Here is a 20,464-nt window from a genome sequence, read left to right on the forward strand (position 1 = left end):
CAGACAGGATTAGGACCCAAATGCAGGGCTCTGGAAACCAGGAATGAACTCAAAAGCACAGCTTTATTGCTGGAAGTCCACAGGAAAACAAATCCAAAAACAGCTACTGGGCAGGAACTTGATTCTTAAAGTAAAACACAGGAGATACAGGGCAAAGGAACACACTACCACGAGGGAATACACAACAAAGAATAAATACACACGAGATAATGAGGGGTGAGGAAACAGGTGGGAATAATCACCGAGGACGAGCTGAGGGAAGTAGAACTAAACACAAAACACAGGAGACAAGAGATTGTCAAAATAAAACAGGAAATAAATAACACTGAGACACAGACTCAAACATCCAAACTTGACATGGAAACAGGGCTGACTTCCCAAAGGAGAGCTAAAAACCAAAACACAGAGATGAGGCTAGGAGAGAATGGACAGGAAAGGTAACTAGCAGCGTAGGAAACAAAGCTCTGAAGCACTAGGAAATGATATCATAGTCAAAGGACTAAATATAGAACTTGAACATAAATCACATGTCAAATCCCCCAAAATAAATGGCAAATACTTCCAGTAGCAGGAATTTGTAGTAGAGTGACAGGAACGGTTATCAAGTCTTGTCAAACCCAAACATCAAGATAATACGCAGGTAAACTCAGCAAGAATCTAAAGAAGAAACAGCGATCTGTGGCTACTGCATCACACTAAGTTGTTTGTATCTCTCCCACGTTTCACCAGATATTAATGAGTGTCAGAAGCCTGGCATCTGCCCTAACGGTCACTGTGAGAACCTGGCTGGTACCTACCGCTGCCTGTGCAACGAGGGCTTCCTCCCATCTGTAGACAGCAAAGCTTGCACTGGTAAGTAATGCTTTTGTCACCTGGAGCAAGCCTGTCTTAAAACTGAGCAACCTCATCCCCACAAGCGCATTTTAATGAGGAGTTGTCAATAAAAGAAGGTGTGTTTGCACCAGCTGGGTTCACTGAAATGATTTCTCCCACGCAGACATCGATGAGTGTGCGGACATTCGGCTGTGCGCTAACGGCCACTGCATCAATACTGACGGCTCCTTCAAATGCCAATGCTACCCAGGGTACCAGCGCACACAAGAGGGCAGCCACTGTGAAGGCATGAAACCATACACTCAGATAGCGCTGACAGTGAAATGCAATCTTTTAACCACCTGCTTTTATTAAGAGCACATAAAAAAAGTTCAGTGAAGCCTTGACCAGTTCGAGGAAAGAACAGAGCTCCAGCTTCCCATCACATGCTTCACATTCTGGCACTGTTTTTGTTTCCTTCCCGTCAGATATCAACGAGTGTAAAAATCCATCAAGCTGTCATGGGGGCCGCTGTATCAACAAGATGGGTACATACCACTGCGAGTGCCAGCAGGGGTACAAACTGGTCGGAGGCAGGGAATGCCAAGGTCAGTCGGTCACGTCATGTGTGTAATAAATGATAATGTTGTGAATTGGATTGAACACCACGTTTGGCCTTTTATTTAAAAATTTGAAAGGTCGTCATTTTTGTGAATCATTTAATGCACAAACAGCACACATTTTCCTTACTCACAACTCAGGTGTTGTATGAATTCCCATATTTAGAGCAGCCCGTCTGATTTCTCTTTCAGACATTGATGAATGCGCCTTGGACAGAAGTCTCTGCCAGCCCCACGGCTTTTGTGGGAACAAACCGGGATCGTACGAGTGTGTCTGCAATCACGGTTACATCCTCTCAGAGGATAGACACTACTGTGAGCGTAAGTCTGCTCTGATTTCCTCAGAAGACATAAATCATCATATTCTGTGTATGTATGAGCTGTTAAGGTCAAAAAGAAAGGGCATCTAGGCTTTGCATTATAGTAGGGTCTAACTTGAGGTGATTTGTGGTGATTTGGTGCTATATAAATAACATTGAACTGAGTTAAACCCAAGGCAGTTTGTAGCCCAGTGAAGTCGCTGGAAATCCACACTAAACCCTCCTCATGCTGCAGCTGTTCGAGTGCTGATGGATGAGAAGAAAGAGTGCTACCTGAACCTTGATGACACCGTTTTCTGCGATAGCGTCCTGGCCACCAATGTCACCAAGCAGGAGTGCTGCTGCTCCATCGGAGTGGGATGGGGAGATCACTGTGAGATCTATCCCTGTCCTGTCTCCCATTCAGGTAAATGTGAACCTTACCATGTACACAAAAAGCAAGTCAACTTATATTTGTGTTCAGTAAACACGTGGAAATTACATCATGTACTGTGAATTCAACTTTTACTTCTCCAACCCAGCCGAGTTCCACGACCTTTGTCCAAATGGGCAGGGTCTCTACTATGAAGAGAGTCTCCAGTACAACCTCCCGGCCTACCAGGGTAGGTATTGTGTAAAGTCAGAGCCAAGATCACATACTGCACACCAGAATTACACAGTGCTTAATCCATTCTGTGATGTTAAAACAATCTGAGCTCCACTTTAATCAGCTGCAGAGCCTTTGTTTCATCCATGTCCAAAGAAGCTGACAGTTTCTAATGTTTGTCAGTTAATCCCTCTGAGAATCAGCTGTGAATCTGCCGCTCAGGAAGCAATCTTTCTCTCCTTGTCCACAGATATTGACGAGTGTTCCTTGTTTGCTGAAGAAATTTGTAAGAAAGGTCGCTGTGAGAACACGCTTCCAGGCTACGAGTGCTACTGTCAACAGGGCTTCTACTACGATAGCAACCTCCTTGAGTGCATTGGTAAATCCCTCCCATAAAAATATGTATTAAAGGTTCATTTTGAAAAATCAAAACAGAGATTTTTAGGTTCTTTCTAAAAGATGTTTGATGGATTCTTTTCTTGTTCTTCCCCAGATGTGAACGAATGTCACGATGAGTCTATGTGTACTAATGGCCGGTGCATCAACACTGAAGGGTCCTTCTACTGCAACTGCAATCAACCCTGGGTCCCAGACTCCAACAGGAAAAAGTGCGTAATGGTAACAGTAGCAGGTTAGTATCTTCGCCCAGCTTAAACTGCATTTATCAGGATACTATAGGAATAATCCTGAACACTGTTTGTTTTGGGTTTTTTGCGCAGATGTGAATGAGTGTGAGAACCCAGAAAACTGTAAAAACGGCCGCTGCGTGGACACCCCGGGCTCCTATTACTGCATCTGCTCTCCACCCTGGACCCTGGCCACTGACCGCAACAGCTGTGTGACTCCTGAGGAGCAGGCTGGTGAGTGCAGACTCCCTGCAGTGGGAGAGACCAGTGATCAGTGTTAAATGTTACGTAAGTGTTTTATGTAAGACAAAATATTTCTGTGCCTGGTTAAAATGAATAACGTCTGTGAGCCATTTTAAGCTGGTTACTGCAGCTGCACTGCATCATGCACATATCAAACCCCACTCTCTCCTCACATCATATATCAATAATACACTTTGAAAGCCTTTGGGGGGGTTATATTTACGCTTCACTCCCCAAGTTTTGTATAATATATTTGTAGGGAGTGATGGTCTTGGAGCCTAGGTGCAAAACTAATATATTCTGCTGCTGCTGTAATAAATGTGTCATTTCAAACACACAATACTGTGCAAAAGTCTTGACTCACCCCTCCTTTCTTTATGCTTTGTTTGCAAAGAGTCAGACCTTTCTCGTAGTGACCTTGAGCAGTAGTTTTCCATACTTTTAGGAGGTCTTTCAAAGTTTTTCTTGGCTAATTAGCTGCTTTTTCACTTATTTTCAATCCAGTCCTTGCACCTGTCCATTTTCAGAGAAGTGTTTCTTTTATTTGTTAAGCCATTTAACACTGATCAAGCATAAAAAGGCACCCAACTCAAGGGATCTACCACTGTTGTGTTTACAGAACCAATTTTAAATTGGTTTAAATATTTTTTTACTTTATTACCAGGAACCTGTATTTTTGCACCAGCCAGATGATCCTTAAAGAGCTATTGGCCAAAGATTTGATGTATTTTGGCATGGTGTGCAGTGTGTCCTTAAAATATCTGAAGAAACATGACAAGTTTTTCTGTCTCATCTATAACAGATGAACGTTATCTGAACCTCACGTCTTTAATAAATAGGGGCTCATCTGAGTGAAGCCTCATCAGAATCAGTCTCAGTTCTATCAAGAAGCCAGACTGATTGAATAATAAATCCAAATTTGAAAATTATGATTCAAATCATCATCACTGTGTTCGCTGGAAGTAAGAAGAAGAAATGACAAGAAAGCTCTTCTAAGAGGGTTCAGGCTATGCTGAAGAATAAAGGTGGCCAACTCTACAGTTATGTTAACACACGCTTCAATAATTAGCTACAACCATTTCCCATTTTTCTAGAAAAATATATAATGTTATGAGACTCAAGACTTTTGCACAATACTGTAAGTTGTCTGACTGTGTTTTGTTTTTTTACATGTAGCAATGGTGATATAATGAGAGTGATGTTTTATCAAGTCAACAGAGTTAAAGCATATAAAGATTGAAACCTTGTGCTTGTGCTGTCCACATAAATCAGTTGTGAATTTCACAACAACCTGTGAAGTTGTGCTTGTGATGGAAAAATGTTATATTTAGACTGTAGACAACTGTCTCAGTCCAGTGCTGTAACAGACAGAGTTGTTAAAAATAGCCTCCTTATTCCTCTACAAGTATTAGGTTTGGCTTTAATAATGCTTACATGTTCTCTAATCTAGATAACTCCAGTCAGCGGTTGTCTTTGTGATGTCCAGTGTGATTGCTGCTTGGATCTGTGGCTCATCAGTGTCAAACATTGAACAAATATTACATTTGTTAAGGAGAAATCTGCATGTTGATGAGATTTTTGAAGTAGTCGCTTTGTTTTCAATACTGGAAAAAAGAAGGTTTTGAGTTCCTGGTGTTACACAACGCTGGAAAAGAATGACTTATCATGTAGCTGTTTCATAAATCTTGAAGTTAATGTTGTGGATGGAAAAAATAACTGGGCTTTCATCTGGTCATCACTCAGTGCTGAGCTGCATCAGCTACCAGATAGGCCTAGCTGTCCCATGGAGTGTAATTTTGCTAATATCATGGTGGAAAAATCTGTGTTATACAGGAAAATTGCTTTTTTTCCCATTATGACCAAAGGCTGAGGACTTGCAGTTAGAATTACAATTGCAAAGCAAATGAAGTAAAAAAGTCGTATTGAAATTCAGCAGTGAAGAATGACTTTAGGGGGGCAGTACGATGAACATACTGCCAGAATTCCTGTGTAAATGTGGTCAGTCTTTTAAAGTGGGCTCTCAACACCATGTGTATCCTTGTTTTGTCTGTTATACTATATTTATGCACACAACCAAACTGTGGGTTTGGAGTGTGTCTCATGTTGCAGCAATGACGCACCATTGCAGATGTGCAGATGAAGTTCACAGAGGCACTTTGCTGCTGAATAAGGTACAGTTGGGACATAGATGGTTGCCTCAAATTTCAGATCGGTTCTGTCCCACAGAATGGAGGATTACACCTTACAGGTGACATGGGAAGCAATAGCTCATAGTGGAGGAGTTCAGGTAACACAGGATCATATTAAGAATCTTGGCACTGACCTGTGGTTCGGGACATCGGCTCCTATAAAGCTGACCAGCTCTCATGTTAGCAACAAAACTAAAATGCTACATGCACATGAATTGTCAATTTAAGTCCCACCAGTGGTCATAAACCTCAAGCAGGATACAAGCAGTCAAAATCCCTAAAATTAAAAGAACTCTACCAAGACCAATCCATTGCATCATGTCATCAAAACAAGGCTCTAGCAGCTCCTGGAAAGTCCACCTCAGTTTTTTGTGGCTGACATGCTAGAGTTGCAAAAATAGAGAAAGCTTCTTAGATAACAGGACCCGGACTCATGAGAGTACGAAGTATAAATGGTTTGGGTCTGCCTGTTACCACTACAACCACGACATAAATAAATTACTAAGGAACAGGTGGATGGATACTGATGAGTCTAAAATAAACTTACTTCTACATATGCTCTTGTCATAAAATGTTAATTTTGGAAAGCATAAGGCCTGTGTAAAATAGTTTGTAACTGTATGCTTTTCACAAAATCCTTGGTACTTCTGTACTGAAAATAGAAATCAAGCGTATGAAACTGAAAACTGTGAAAATCCACTGTGATTAGGTCTCTATTTTAAGAATGACATCTAAGTATTTGGTAAAACCCTATTATGTAGGTTCTAGTCTACAGTAGTCCCACCATATTTTGTTAAATTCAAGCTTCAAGGAAAAGAACAGAGATTTAAAGTAATAATAAACAGAACTCCAATCCAGGTAAATGGCCTACAGTGGGGAAAATAATTATTATAAGTTTCCTTACTTAGAAAGAAATGAACAGTCTCTAATCTTTATGGTACACACAGATTGCAATCAGTCAATCAATTACAGATACTCCTGATCTCAACTCGTTATGTGTATAAAACACACGTGTCCACAAAATCAGTTTCTTCCAATCAAACCTCTCCACTACCATCGGTAAGACAAAAGAGCTGTCAAAGGACATCAGGGATGGAACGGACGACAAGACCATCAGTAAGAAGCTTGGTGTGAAGCTGCCAGCTCTTAGTGTTATTATTCATTATTCAAATGGAAGAAATCTAAAATGACCATCAGTCAGCCTCGGTCCGTAAAAGATCTTGCTTCATACGGTCAGGATGATGAGGAGAAAGGTGGTGAATCAGCCCAAAACTACACGGGAGGAGCTGGTTCTTTATCAGAAGGCAGTTGGGAACACAGTTACCAAAAACACCACCAGTGTGCTTTAATGGACTGAAATCTAGCAGCGCCCAAAAGGTCCCTCTGCTCAAGAAGCCACAAAAACAAGCTGTTTGCCAGTGAACAGCTTAAATGATTCAGAGAAGCCTTGGGAGATGCATTCCCACACTCAAGCATGGAGTTGGAAACATTATGCCTTGGGCTGTTTTTCTGTTAAGGATCCAGGACGATTTTACTACGTTGAGAGGCCGTATAAATTAAAATCTTGGACAAGAACCTCCTACCCTCAGCCAGAAGACTGAAGATGGGTCACGGATGGGTCTTCCAGCACAACAGCGACCAAAACAGCAAAGGATTGGCTAAAGAAGAAGCATATGGAGTGGCCTAGCTAATCTCCAGATGTCAATCTTATAGAAACTCATTGCTGGGAGTTGAAGCTTTGAAGTTAAGTGACAGCCAAGAAACCTGAAGGATTCAGAAAGTTTCTGTAAAGTGAAGCAGGCCAAAATCCCCCCTGAGATGCGTGCAGACCTGGTGACCAACTACAAGAAACTTGACAACAGTGCTACTCCTTCAAGAACTAAGTCATGATCCGTTTATAACTTTTATGTAATGTGTTTTTTCTGGCTTTTTGGTTGATATTCCTTCTCTCTCTATTGAAATTAAACTACCATCAAAATTAGACACTGTTCATTTATTAAGTGAGCAAACTTACAAATACAGCAGGTGATCAAAGAACTAGTTCAGCCACTGTGCATAACAGTAGATTCTTACTTTTAAAGTGTCTTTAAATTTATTGGCAGACTGAAATGTAGCTGGAACCGAGCATCCTATTTTAAACTTTCTGATACATCAGAGGAGTTCTAGGTGTTGTACTGTGCATGGCTAAATTTTATCACAAAAAACCTCATGTTTAGTATTTATGATAAAAATGTAAACAGGTAGCAAATATGACATACAGGGTAACTAAGACATAAACCTTACCCTTACAAAAAGAGCTCACATCAGCCTTAACAAAAAGCAACATCTGCAGGAAATGTATTTTTCACATCTTCTAGGAAATAAGTGGAAAAAATACTAGTTGCCAGACTGAATTATTCTGAATATCGTAATGTGTTTTTTTTTTCTTTTGGAATTAATAGCCGGCCCCAAGCAGATGTTCCTACTGTAACCAGTGTCTGTGGTGCCCTTTGCAGATGTGAATGAGTGCCAGGACCCCTCGTACTGTAAGAACGGGAGGTGTGAGAACACGCCCGGCTCCTTTCACTGCTTTTGTGACCCTCCCCTCACCTTCAGTGCAGCGCTGAAACAGTGCGTCTATGACGGTGGGTACAAAGCAGCGTCAGCTCACCTGAACCTGACCACTCAAAATGAGCTTTGGCTTACCTCGTCATCTGCTGCTTATGTAATTCCCGACTGTAATTCCTCCAATTTGTGTCCCATCTGCCCTTTACTGGCTCTATCTGGCATTTTACCCAATTTATAGAGAAAAAGTTTCCTGTTCTTTGTGTAGTTATGAAAAATATGGTGAATATACTTATTTAGGCACACAAACAATGCCAGAGTGTGTGACAGTAACCATATAATTTGCGCAACTCCGTCTGCATTTTTAAATGAAAAACAAACAACAACAAAGAAACATGTGCATCCTTTTTGTTTTGGGTTTTTTAAATTGTGGATGAAAATTGCATTTATTAGGTTACAGAATTAGTCAGCATCTGAAAGCTTCTCATTTGCTGGAGAAAGGCCTGCACGATACACGATTCACAGCATTCGTTTTCAATGCCAATGGAGTCATTTAATATTTGCAATTAACACCGCTGCACTTTTTAAGTGTGACAAACATTAAAAGTAAACATTATAATACTTTATTTCCAAGAATGTAGAGGCTGAGAACAAACAGATCCAAAAGCAAACGATCTGTAACTATTCGGTTTTTGCCTAATGAAGCTAAACTTCAGCCGTTTGTCTTTTTTGTCTGGCAAACAACAAGAGTGTTGTTTCCTATCAAACACAGTGCATGAAAGGCTGACAACCCACTCTCAATAATTCTGCAGAACTATAATATATTTTAGCCTTCTCATCTCATCGTATTAGCGTCTTACACTTGTACATCCATCATTTGTCACTACAAACAGAGACACTGCAGGAATTGTTATTTGTCAGCCTGTCAGTATCCTGCACATATGAATAACTTAGTAAAAGCAACAATTGTTGGTGTTTTTATGGTTTTGGTAACTCAATGCTTATCACGTATCCCTAGATACAAGACGTTATGAATAATTGAACAGAATAACTGAATCTGTTTGAAGTATATAGCGTGATCAGGTCTCCATCCTCCAAATGTAGTTTGAGACGTACACTACAGTCATACAAAAAGACTCTTTGCAGTCCAATGAAAAACTAAGTACACCCTTCCACATGTATTAAGAGGGTAAGTAGCAGCCAGGTGCTTCTAAATAAATCCACTTGATTAACTGATCATCAGCAAATGTGAGCACCTCTATTAAAGCAGAGGTTTTGGATGTTTGCTGGCCAGAAGGATTCAGGTCTTTGTTAACATAATGCCACAATCTTCCCAGGAGTGGACATCTTAGCAAATTCATCACAATGTCAGACAGCCCAGAGAAAATACAAGAAGTCAAGAGCTTCAACTCAGACAACATGCTCAGTTACCATGGTAATGTTAAAGTCAATGACAAGCACAATCAGAGAAAGAATAAACAAGCATTTCTTGTTCTCTTTAAAAAGATTTAGATTTAGTTTAGATTTGCAAACTTGCATTTTAACAAACCACAAGACGACAGGAACTGTGACCAGAATGCACAGCACCACGTTTGATTAAAATGAAACACAGCATATGCACAAACACTTCAAATCAAGCATCAAGCAAGGTGGTGGATGGGGTGATGATTTGGGCTTGTTTTGCGGACACAGGGCCTGCACCTTCACTCATTGAGTTGGCCGTGAAATCATTGCAGAGTATTTTAGAGTCAAATGTGAGGCAATTTCTAAATCTTGGCTGAATCTGGGTCATGTAGGGGAAAATGATAAAAACTACACAAGCAATTTTTTTTTATAAAGAGAAAAGAATCAAGGAGTTGCAGTGGCCCAGTCCAGACCTCAACCTGATTTAAATGCTGTAGCAGTACATTAAGAGAGTTGTGCATAAACAAATGCTTACACGTTTCAGTTAATTAAAGCAATGTCATAAAGAAGAGTGGGCCGAAAGTTGTTTTACAAGTTTGAATCATGGGGTGTATTTAGTTTTTCACAGGACTCCATGCAGTCTTATTTTCATTTGACTGTGTATGGGCAATTGTATTTGGCCACACCTCTTACTTCTCTTAAGAGAGATGCCGTCTGCCTTTACAAACAAAACAATGGGTTTCCCTAAATGTCGCCCTGAATTTAAGCATTGTACTACAAGGATGCCACTGTGATGACACAAAAAGTCCCTTTTACATGATCCCATGATCAACAGTAGTGGTATTATTATGAAGTGAAAGAGTTTAGGAACCAAAAGCAACTCAGCCACAAAGTGGCAGACCATGTAAAGTCAAAGCGGTGTGGCCGAGTGCTGAGGCACATTGTGTGTAAATGTCACCAACACCCTGCTGACTGAATAACTGCAGAGTTCCTAACTTCCTCCGCCTTAACAACAGCACAAAAACTGTGTGCTGAGAGCTTCATGGCCCGGGTTTTCATGGCTGAGCAGCTCCTGTAGGTTTAGGCTACGTTCACACTGCAGGCGAAAGCGCATCAAATCCGACTTTTTTGACCCTATGCGACCCATATCCAAGCATGGTATGACAGTGTGAACGGCACAAATCCAATATTTTCAAATCCGATCTGGGTCACTTTCGCATGTGGTACTGAATCCGATACATATCTGATGTTTTAGAAAGCGACTGCTGTTTGAACGGTCATGTTGCATTAAATCCGTCAGATGCCAATTATCAGCGCCGGAGAAGCGCCCGATAAAACATCGCGAACGCTTCCTGGCCATCCCATGTAGATGTCAGTGAAACTGTTGGGAAGACAACGTTGGAGAAACATGAACATTTCATTTGTACTGTATAATCTGCAGATTCTGACAGAAATCTGCAACTATCCTTTGAAGCACCGCTCCTCTCTAAAACAGCAATAAGGATAATTATTAGGCCATATGTAAATAACAAAATAACTTTATAACTTAAAGCAAAATTGGGAAACGTAAAGTCTGAAACAAGTCTTTATATTAAGGGCCGTCAGTCAAACAATACTGTTTGGTTCGAGTCTAAACAGAGCACGTTGTGTGTGACGTCTTCTTTTGCGCATGTGGCCGCTTTGAGGGTTCACACTAGAGCGCGTTTCCTGTCACATTTTATTTGTAGTGTGAACAAGCAGACATAAAAATCGGAATCGAGCATTAAGACCTGCAGTGTGAACGTAGCCTAAGTGTGTGGGTGGCCCGATACTTTTGTCCATATGGTGTAGATGGATATACATGTCTGAATGGGCGCCTGATGCTTGTTACTCCCAGATATTACAAGCTTGTAAAAAAATAGTATTTGTGTGCTTACTTTGTAGTACAAATAAAAATGTACATTTACTGTTTTTAGGTGTAATTTGCAATGTGAACCAATCTGACTTTTTTCAAATATTGTATATTAAGATTAGTATTCTTTACCTTCTCTTATTAAATACACTTGAACACTGAGATCAGTTAAAATTTCATGACTTGTTTTTTATCCTTTTTTCCATCTCTAGATCGGACTGCAGCTCACAAGGATGTGTGCTTCACGCGAATTGAGGAGGGCTGGATCTGCAGCGAGCCGCAGAACCGGGTGGTGACGTATTCAGAGTGCTGCTGTCACTTCGGTCGTGGCTGGGGGCCCGAGTGTAACAGCTGCCCTCCCAGAAACTCAGGTGAGCTACTGAAAATTTACCAGACCTCTTTAGGACCTAATCCATTTATTGAATTAACAAGAATTTTATCTGTTTTACCCAGCAATGTTCAGCCATCTGTGTGGGATGCATCTTGAGACGGAGTCAGACGGGGAACAGGATTTGCAGGCAGCTTTTCCCAACTACAACCCGGGTAACACTCAATGACAGTTTTTGTTAAAAATCAGTGATAGCTGAAACATTCCTGCCCTCAGACAAGGCTTATTTATTTACCTCTTTCTGCCCCTATTTTCTCTTTTCCCCTGGTTCGTTTTGTGAAAAGGTGACAGTTCAGAAGAAGATTCCGACGAATGCAGCTGCGGACATGGCCGCTGTGTCCGTTCCTACCTGGGCACCATGTGTGAATGTAACCCAGGCTTTAGGCTAGACTACTCGCGTGCTCGCTGTATAGGTCTGTCCTACATATACACTACAAAAATGCAAATACACATATTCTTTTAGAGTCCTAGATTCTCTTATTAGTTTATGTACAGCAGCCAATGTGCAGATTATAACTTTGTTCTGTCAAGTAATGTTTGGATTTCTGTTTTATGGCTCATTGTCACTAATGAATACTTGTTTTTCTTTGTTCCAGACATTGACGAGTGTGCAGAACCAGATGTCCGTGTTAGTCCATGCAAGAACGCTCGCTGTGTGAACACTTCTGGCTCGTACAAGTGCTTGTGCAAGCAAGGCTTTGTGCACACGCGTAGGCCAAACGTGTGCATCCGTCGCAGAACTCGGTAACCTTTGTGCGTTGCTCTGCGTGCCGCTACGTCTCTCCCCATCTACGCGGCGTGCACAAACAAACCAGCACGTGCAGCTCTTACACTCCTCTCTCATGGTACATACATGGGACTGTGTGAACGCAGTAAACATACAAACATGTTGTCATCGGGAGCCACGTCATAACAATATAAAATGTACAAAACATATCATTGTCAGCCCCTTTTTCATTGGCCAGTCCACATTTTAAAAGATTTGCAACACAGACAAGGAATATGTTTGTTTATTTGTGCGCTAAAAGTATTTTGTAATTATTTTTTTATTTTGAACTGTTTTTGTAGTTTAAATTGTGCATTTTGTGACCTCCCAGTTCTTTTGAATTTTTGATTCAAACAATGAGGAAATGAGTTTCAGACATTTCTATGGTATTATAATTGTCTTTAACCTATTCAGTAGTTGTATATTGTAGGAATGCCTTGTGGTATTCCCATTTACATTCCCAGTTGCATCCACATTCTTTCATGTTTTAGTCATCTGGATTTTATTTCCTTGCCACACGTTGTTGACATTGTTTTTTTTTTGACAGTTTGTTTCGTGGATTGGTCCCTGTCCTCCCCTTCTTTATTTGTTTATGTAAAATATGAGAAACCTGAGGTTTTTGTATAATTTGACATGTGCACCTAAGTGGACTTAAGCTTGATAAAAACATTTCACGCACTTAGCAATAAATATAGTGGAAATATTCGCGAAATATAGCTTATTCTGAAAAAGAAATCAAGCAAGTTTAACACCTATTGCCATTAAACACTGCATTAAAGTATTTAGAAAGCCAAAGATGCTGTTGTGATAAGAAGAATTTGATTAAAAAAAATGACAACCTTTCATGCATTTGTTTTTCTTCTGTTTGAGGGAAATATGTTTTTTTCCACACATATGAAGATATGTGGAAAATAGCAATGCTTTAAGTTCAGACAGACACATTCAGGCAGGGAGGCACAAAGTTCTCCCACAGTCATGTTCAGAAATATGCCGGATCAGACTGTGGATGATTCAGTGTTGCCTTTCAAGCACGCCTAGAAAGCAAATAAACCCAGTGCATGGCAGAGTCTCCCAAGATCTTCCATTAGATTTATGTTCATGTGCTTTTTTTCCCTCCACACACAGTACTGATTTCACATTTTAAAGGTACAGTCAGATCATTCTTGAGTTTATTTAAAAAGAAAAATAGAATGTTGTACTCATAAATGCACCTTAATTAGTGTGTAATTACATCTGCTTATTCTCATGAGCTTAGAAATAATTCATAAAAAAAACATAGGAGTGGGCTTGTGTAAGCCATCATGCTGCCCCACCAACTTGAATACAGTTCAATCTAAATGCATTTTTATATGTGTGTACAAACCTGCCAATCTTCTTCCTCCTCACCTCAAGTGAGCTAAAGTCAGGGATCTAACTGGGGTTTTCCCGATACTAGAATTTCAGACTTGTAAACCAGGAAAATGCTTAATACTCAATACCATTTTCAATAGCACGAGCAAGATTTTTATTGTATCCTCACACAAAATAAGTACGACGGAGAAGTAACTCCTTGGAATTGGAACAAATGTTCCGAATTATATTTAACAAAATATTTTGATAATTTCATTAGCAAGCCATTTTAACTACAACAAAAGCTGGTTATAACCTAAAATTGTTGTTTTTCAATAAGTCTTTCAATAAGTGTGTGAGTTCAACAATGTCCGGCAGTTTACTAACAACAGATACCAGTAGCTACCAGGCGCTAATAGCAGCTAACAGAGGCTAACAGCACTTAACTGTAGCAGAAACAGCAGCGCTTAATGACAAGTTCAGGATATCCTCAACAACTCACCTCAGTATCGCTATGAGGCAGAAGTGAGCTTCACTAGCCCCTCGACTTGTATCCTGCACCTTTCACAAAGTTTTACAGTGTCCTCCAGAGTAAATACAGATGAATGGTGGCCAGTGTTTGTCCTACGGTGGCTACCATAGCTTGGATTACGAACGTAATTATGCAGTTCAACTGGTAAGTAAGACAGCAGAACTCAGTTGATTGCAATCTGCAATCCTCTCATATTTAGTGGTGAGATTTTAAATACTGTAGGCTTAAACATTCTGCAGCATCAGGAAGTGTTTATAGGTAGATTTTGTTATATTCAATAAAAAAGTTTAAAGTAGTAACACAGGACAAATGTAGCCATTCCTCTAAGTGCTGCAAATGAGGTCCTACAGATGTTGGATATCAAAGCTTGAAAGTCTTGTCCATAATCATTTTCTACAAGTTAATTTTTGATCTAAATCTTAATCTCAAGTTTCAAACACAATCAGTTTAAACTAGGGCTAAACTAGTGGTGAAAATGATATCCTAAACTTAAAAGCCCACAAATGTTATCAGCTACTTAAATAATGGCACCATCTTGTGGTCTCTTTGTGTCACTATAATTCCTTCAGTGTTGTGGACATTATTGCCAGGGGCACCACTAAGGGAAATTTGCTGCTGAAATGTGAAAGCTAAACTGATTTAGCTCTCAGATACAACTGGATTTGACAGAGATTTGCACAGATTTCACAAAGTGTTTTCCCACTATCTGAGCATTAAAACAGTAAAATAGTTATCTATTTGTTTTTATAGGGGTAGGATATTCCAGGCATTACTTTTAGTGAAACGATATGCAGAAATTGACAAAATTTGTCTATTGGTCAGCTGGCTGTGGGTTGGTATAATGTGTGACCTGTTACATGAGGAAATGGTCTGTATTTTGAACTCTCTTTTTCCTGAACAACTACAGCACAATGCCATTTCCAACATAATTATTGAGGACAATCATGAAAATACTGCGGAAGAGGCCGATGAACAGGGTAGTAATGGTGAGAAGCCAATTTGGAATTAATCTGAAGCTGAACGTGACACTGAAAATGATTCTGAGGATGATGTTAGTGCTCTCTAGCCTGGTACCTGGAAGTGGCCAAAAGAGGATGATAATGATGACAATGACCAGATCACCAATAACTGATTCAGGCCCTCCAGCGAACTGTCAGACACCACCTCCAGCAGTGGGAATGACTCTGATGAAGTTCCATTGTGCACATTTAATAGTTCTTGAAAATACTCAGGCCGACAGTGTTTCTTCTCCAGTAGAAAGCTGTGTCGTGATAGGCCGTGAGGCGTCCTGTTAAAAAGTTCACACTGTGTGTTACCTTGACGATGATTCAATGTTTTCTTGACCTCATATAACCTGTGCAGCTCCTGAAATACCCCATTTTCAAAATTTCTGTTTTGAACTGAATGCTCTCGGGCACACAGTACCACTTAATAAACCACTCTCAGAGAAGGACTTTGGCAGTTGTACCAGTATTTGGTCATGTGAAAGTCAGCGTGAACTTCAAATCAACAGGTCTAGTGGCTAGAAAAGGGTTCATGAGAGCACGTCTTTTGGGCTGCAGCAACTTACTGGGCACACACCTCTGTAACTGTTAGACCCATTTATCCACATCATCATACATACATCATACCAACTCAAGTCTGTCTTAACAGATTCTGCGTGCACTCCAGTCCCTGTTGTACACTCTCCAGAACAGCTTCCTGTAAACAAAACAATACTCTCTTAAATGCCCATCATTGATTACTTAATACAGCAATCCTTCAGTTTTCCTGACTTGGGGCCACTGTCAGAGCAGAGAAGTCAAAGGTTTAGCCAAACCTTTTCTCTGGTGATGGGTAAGCTTTTTCTTTTGGGCTCAAAACTGCCTGAACTGTTGCAGCTCTTACTTAGCATAACCTGCCAGAGTGGATGTATTGCCCTGGGAGTCTCTAAGGTGACTATCTTGCTCAGTTGCCATGACATGAGTTTGCCTGACCTGACAACACTTTAAGCCTTACGCTTACTATCTCTGGCACTAAAGCTGTTGCTCAGTTGATTAAGTTACAAATGGATATACAGCCATCAAACTCCTCTTCATCTCCCAAAAGGTGGAGCAGAGGGTGGTTTTCTGTTTGTACAGTGAATTTGCAGCCCAGGAGATATTTCTTACATTTCCCAGACAGCCCATTTGAGAGCGAGCAGCTCTCACTTCATGTTGCTGTAATTTCTGTTATTTCTTTCTGCACTCTTCAGTCTCCTACTGGCATATGCTATGACATGTTTTCTGCTACCCTGCACCTGGCAAAGAACTGCTCCCAGTCTTAAGCTGTTGGCATCCATCTCAAATATAAATGAGAGCGAGAAATCAGCAAAAGCGAGGAGAGAAGCACTCGTAAGCCTCCTCTCTTTCAGCTATTCAAAAAAACTCTTGGTGTCCTCAAACTTTCAAACTGGTTTTTTTACATTTAGCTGGGTATTTTCCCGAACACTCACATTAATGTATTCATGTAGTGCCTGCAAGCTACAAAAACCCTCCTGTAATAACTTTTTTGACATAAAGTCCAAAGAATCACCCCAGTCTTCTACTGTGGTGTGTACTGGCCACTGCTTCACAGCGGCTATCTTGGCTGGGTCCATGCTTAGCTCCTCACTCAGCTGAGATCTGATTCTAAAGTGTATACTAGATCAGGGGAGGTAACATTTTGACAGCCTTAAACTTTAACCCGGTGTCCCTGAATCTTTGCAACACTGTCTGAAGACATGCCAAATGGTATTCAAAAGTTGATGAGTGGACTAATATGTTGTTTTAGTATACAAGCATGAAAAGACTAAAAGGCATTTACAGCGACATGCATGAGTCTTTCCAAAGTCGCCAGACCACTGCAAACACCAAGATCTTTGTCTGAGCGTAACACTCTTCCTTACCACATTCATACCACCTCAACAATTTTATCTAAGGTAGCAGATGGCTTTTCTTGATTTCCATACATAGACGGACTTCCTTCGACTACATTTTCACCCAGTGATGTCATGCTCTTAGCACCTCTAGTGCCACTAGGCACTAGAAGACTGTTGTCTTCTAGAGACCAAGCAACAGCTCACTGAAATACATAAAAAAGCATTCACTCTGTCTTGTCTCTCACCATCTTGTGAAGCTCCCTTCACTGTGCAGAACTTCTTATTCCCTCCACAAAAACTGTTCTCTTGCTGCCATCTTTGCATCAGATACTGTGTCAGGCTTCTGTTTAAGGGATGAGTGGAAAATCTGGGTCAGTGTGTGCAAGTATTCAAAGAAATCTTCACCTTCCAGCTGGGGATGACTATGAAAGGTACCCAACAGCTGTGCTATACTGGGCTTCTCTGAGAAAACTCAATATTTCTCCCTTAGTGCATAAACAGATGTCTTCAAGTGTGGAACCCCTGAGGGGGGACAGGATGAAGTCAACCTGGTCATCTTTGCCTAGGTTTCTAGTTTTGAGAGGCTTTGGTACTTGATCAATAAACTCGTCAACGTCCATCCATTGCTCTTGGATGTGGTGCACCCATGGCAAATAAACATATGACTTGCTAGCTCCACAATTCAAAACAGGTATTACCCATTTTGATCCTTTGGCCTGAAGCTCAGTGACAGAGTCCCTTTCTGTAGTTTCCCCCAAATCCTGGTCGTCACCATCGTCTCTGTCTGACAAAGTGAAGTGTCTGCGTGAGGCTTAATTCTAAGTCAGGATGCAAAAAAAAGTATCTCAACAGTGCAGCAATGCAGAAGATCAAGAAAAGGGATTACACAAGGGACAAATGGTCAGGGTGGCCTCTTTCACAACCGATGCTCAGCTTTCCACACTTCTATTAACATCCACCCAAACACGGTTACACTCAAGGACAGAACCCCAAGTATTTCCCAAATTCAACGCGTTTGAATACTTATTAGTAAAAAACACACAGTTTGAAAGGATATTATCTCAAGATAATGAGCCTATATTCCCTGCAAACACCAGTGCTCATAAACTAGGCGTCAATGCAATCTACCGTTCTTTGCACTCACAGCGGTACCTTAAAAGGAGCAGTGCCATCTAGTGGCGCAATTTAGAGCAACAGCTGTTCCCCACCTTCCCCATTCCCTCCATCTGTCCAAGTTCTCCTTTTCCTTTGCCACTATTTTCTTCATCTCCCTGACTATCCTACTTCTCTACCTTTGAATACTATATGCACTGAAGACCACACTTATTCATTTCATTTAGTCACTGAAGTTAATTATTTTTCAATAAAATAAATGATGCAAATCTGAACTTTGACATTGCATTGCATTATTACTTTGACATTTGACTTTTTTTTTTGATTTATGATCAAAAATTAATTCCTAAAATGTTTGCATTTACAAAGAGTTTACTTCTGACTATCCCTTCCCTGCAAAAATAAAACATAAACTCAAATAAAACCCACACTAGAGGGAGCTGCTAGTACATGTACAGCCCTGAATGTTTTTTTCAGTAATCTTCAGTCTAGCTGCTCCTGCATACTTGTTAATTTGATTTTTGTGGGGGAAACATGCTGTGTGTGCTTTATTCACAAATTAAACATCAACTTGAATGTTACTAACGATTTCAGTTTGTGATTTATTTCAGTCTGCTTGTCTGGCAAAAGGATTTGGTCTGATAAACACAGTGGTTGCAAAAAGTACACAGTTATCATGACTTGCCTTGACTCATGTGTAGACTCCCATGCCCGCTGTGACCTCCTAAAAACACAAATTATATGAAACGCTAAAGAATGTGAGTGGATCCACAGTATTATCATGGGATTCATAAACATCAACTGCCTGTAAAACAGCTCATCTTGTGATTTGCAAACCACAAAAAACTGTCACAACTCCCCCACTCAGCTTTGCTTCCTATTTGTCCAGACCTGTAGTCAATCCCAATTTCTGTGCGGTCTGTGAGTCACGTTGCACCATAGTGGCACCACAGTTCCTTGGTGTCCTGGTTTCATTCTGTCTAATTATTATATAATTTTAAACTGGAACAGCAGGGTGACCTCCAGCAACTAGTTTGGGGAGAAACAGAGATAAGAAAAGGGACAGCAAAGACAGATGAGCAAGAACCGAACCAGAAATAGCATAGGTGTTCTCCGGAGAAAACTCAAAAAGTTGTGCTGGAGATAAAAATATCTGTTAGTGGGTCATGCTGACCGGAGTATAACCCACTGGGTGTCGCTGGCTGTAGACTGCAGCTACTAAACTTTCCTCTTTGTTGGTCTAATACAGTTTTGGTTGACTTTGGAGACGGAGAGACATTATATTAGCATATGGTGATGCTTGGAAATGACAAGCAAATTTCACATCTGCCACTTCGCAATTACAGAGCAAGATGATCTGCATTTTTTTTCTTTAACATTTACTGGGAAAACTCATAAAGACTGAGTCATAAAGTCTCACCAGATTTTTCAGGATAATTATGTCAGTATGTGAGGCTATTTAGGGTGGTTTACTCGTCAATATGCTCAAAGTCTAGAGGTTGATTAATGCAAAGAGGGAATAAAAAGGGAAAGATGATCTAGGTTGAAATATGTTGTTACCTGTCTGGAGAATCTGTTTGCACTGTTGTGGATAAACGCTGGTTGATTTATACGCTCTATCTACTGTATATACGTTCAACACTGGTCACACATAAAGGCAGCTATTACTCCTTCTTTTGGCTACTCCTTTTATGGGTTGGCACAGCGAATCACCTGCCTCCATGTCACCCTGTCACTAGCATCATCACACCAACCCTCGGCATGACCTTCACTATATTGATGAGTCTTCACTGTGGTCTTCCTCTTTTCCTCCTATTTTACATACAGGCAGAAACTAGCGCTGATTAAAAACAGCAAAAATACTTTTTTTTTTAGGTTTATCAATAGATAAACTTTCAAGATTTAATATAAATAAACTGACAATAGCATTAGCGTAGGCAGGCCACTGCTCAAGCGTCCCAGCTCATCATTCTACCAGCAGTTGAATCTCATGAGATACATTTACTTTTACTTTTTGCTTTAACTTACCTACAATTGCTCCATGTCTGCAAGCCTCTTTGCAACCCAACTCCACTCCATGTTTCATGTTGTGTAGGACATAAAAGGAAGGCACCTGTAGGGCAGGAATTGCAGGCTTATTTTGCATTAGTACCTGCAAATATACCTTTTTCTTACAATTTATATTTTCAGTTAATTGGGAGGCTGTTGAATTAATTTGCAAA

General features: G+C 40.5%; 1 protein-coding gene across 2 annotated transcripts in view; it reads left to right on the plus strand.

The window, feature by feature from the left end:
* Nucleotides 1–12,643, plus strand: part of ltbp3 (latent transforming growth factor beta binding protein 3) — a 38,850-nt gene extending 26,207 nt beyond the window's left edge. The window contains exons 16-29 of one of the 2 annotated variants that reach the window (XM_005735485.1): nt 730–852; nt 998–1,120; nt 1,302–1,421; nt 1,626–1,754; nt 1,989–2,159; nt 2,275–2,355; nt 2,590–2,718; nt 2,833–2,970; nt 3,059–3,199; nt 7,893–8,021; nt 11,449–11,607; nt 11,690–11,779; nt 11,909–12,037; nt 12,221–12,643. In XM_005735485.1, the coding sequence (XP_005735542.1) occupies nt 730–852; nt 998–1,120; nt 1,302–1,421; nt 1,626–1,754; nt 1,989–2,159; nt 2,275–2,355; nt 2,590–2,718; nt 2,833–2,970; nt 3,059–3,199; nt 7,893–8,021; nt 11,449–11,607; nt 11,690–11,779; nt 11,909–12,037; nt 12,221–12,372 (1,814 nt within the window). In that variant the 3' untranslated portion in view covers nt 12,373–12,643. The remainder of the gene's footprint in view (nt 1–729; nt 853–997; nt 1,121–1,301; nt 1,422–1,625; nt 1,755–1,988; nt 2,160–2,274; nt 2,356–2,589; nt 2,719–2,832; nt 2,971–3,058; nt 3,200–7,892; nt 8,022–11,448; nt 11,608–11,689; nt 11,780–11,908; nt 12,038–12,220) is intronic. The other variant, XM_005735486.1, reaches the window with a different exon arrangement.
* Nucleotides 12,644–20,464: the final 7,821 nt, after the last annotated feature.

Source organism: Pundamilia nyererei, unplaced genomic scaffold, assembly GCF_000239375.1.
Source record: "Pundamilia nyererei isolate P.nyererei 1_Seehausen unplaced genomic scaffold, PunNye1.0 scaffold00064, whole genome shotgun sequence".
In the NCBI taxonomy this organism is placed as follows: domain Eukaryota; kingdom Metazoa; phylum Chordata; class Actinopteri; order Cichliformes; family Cichlidae; genus Pundamilia; species Pundamilia nyererei.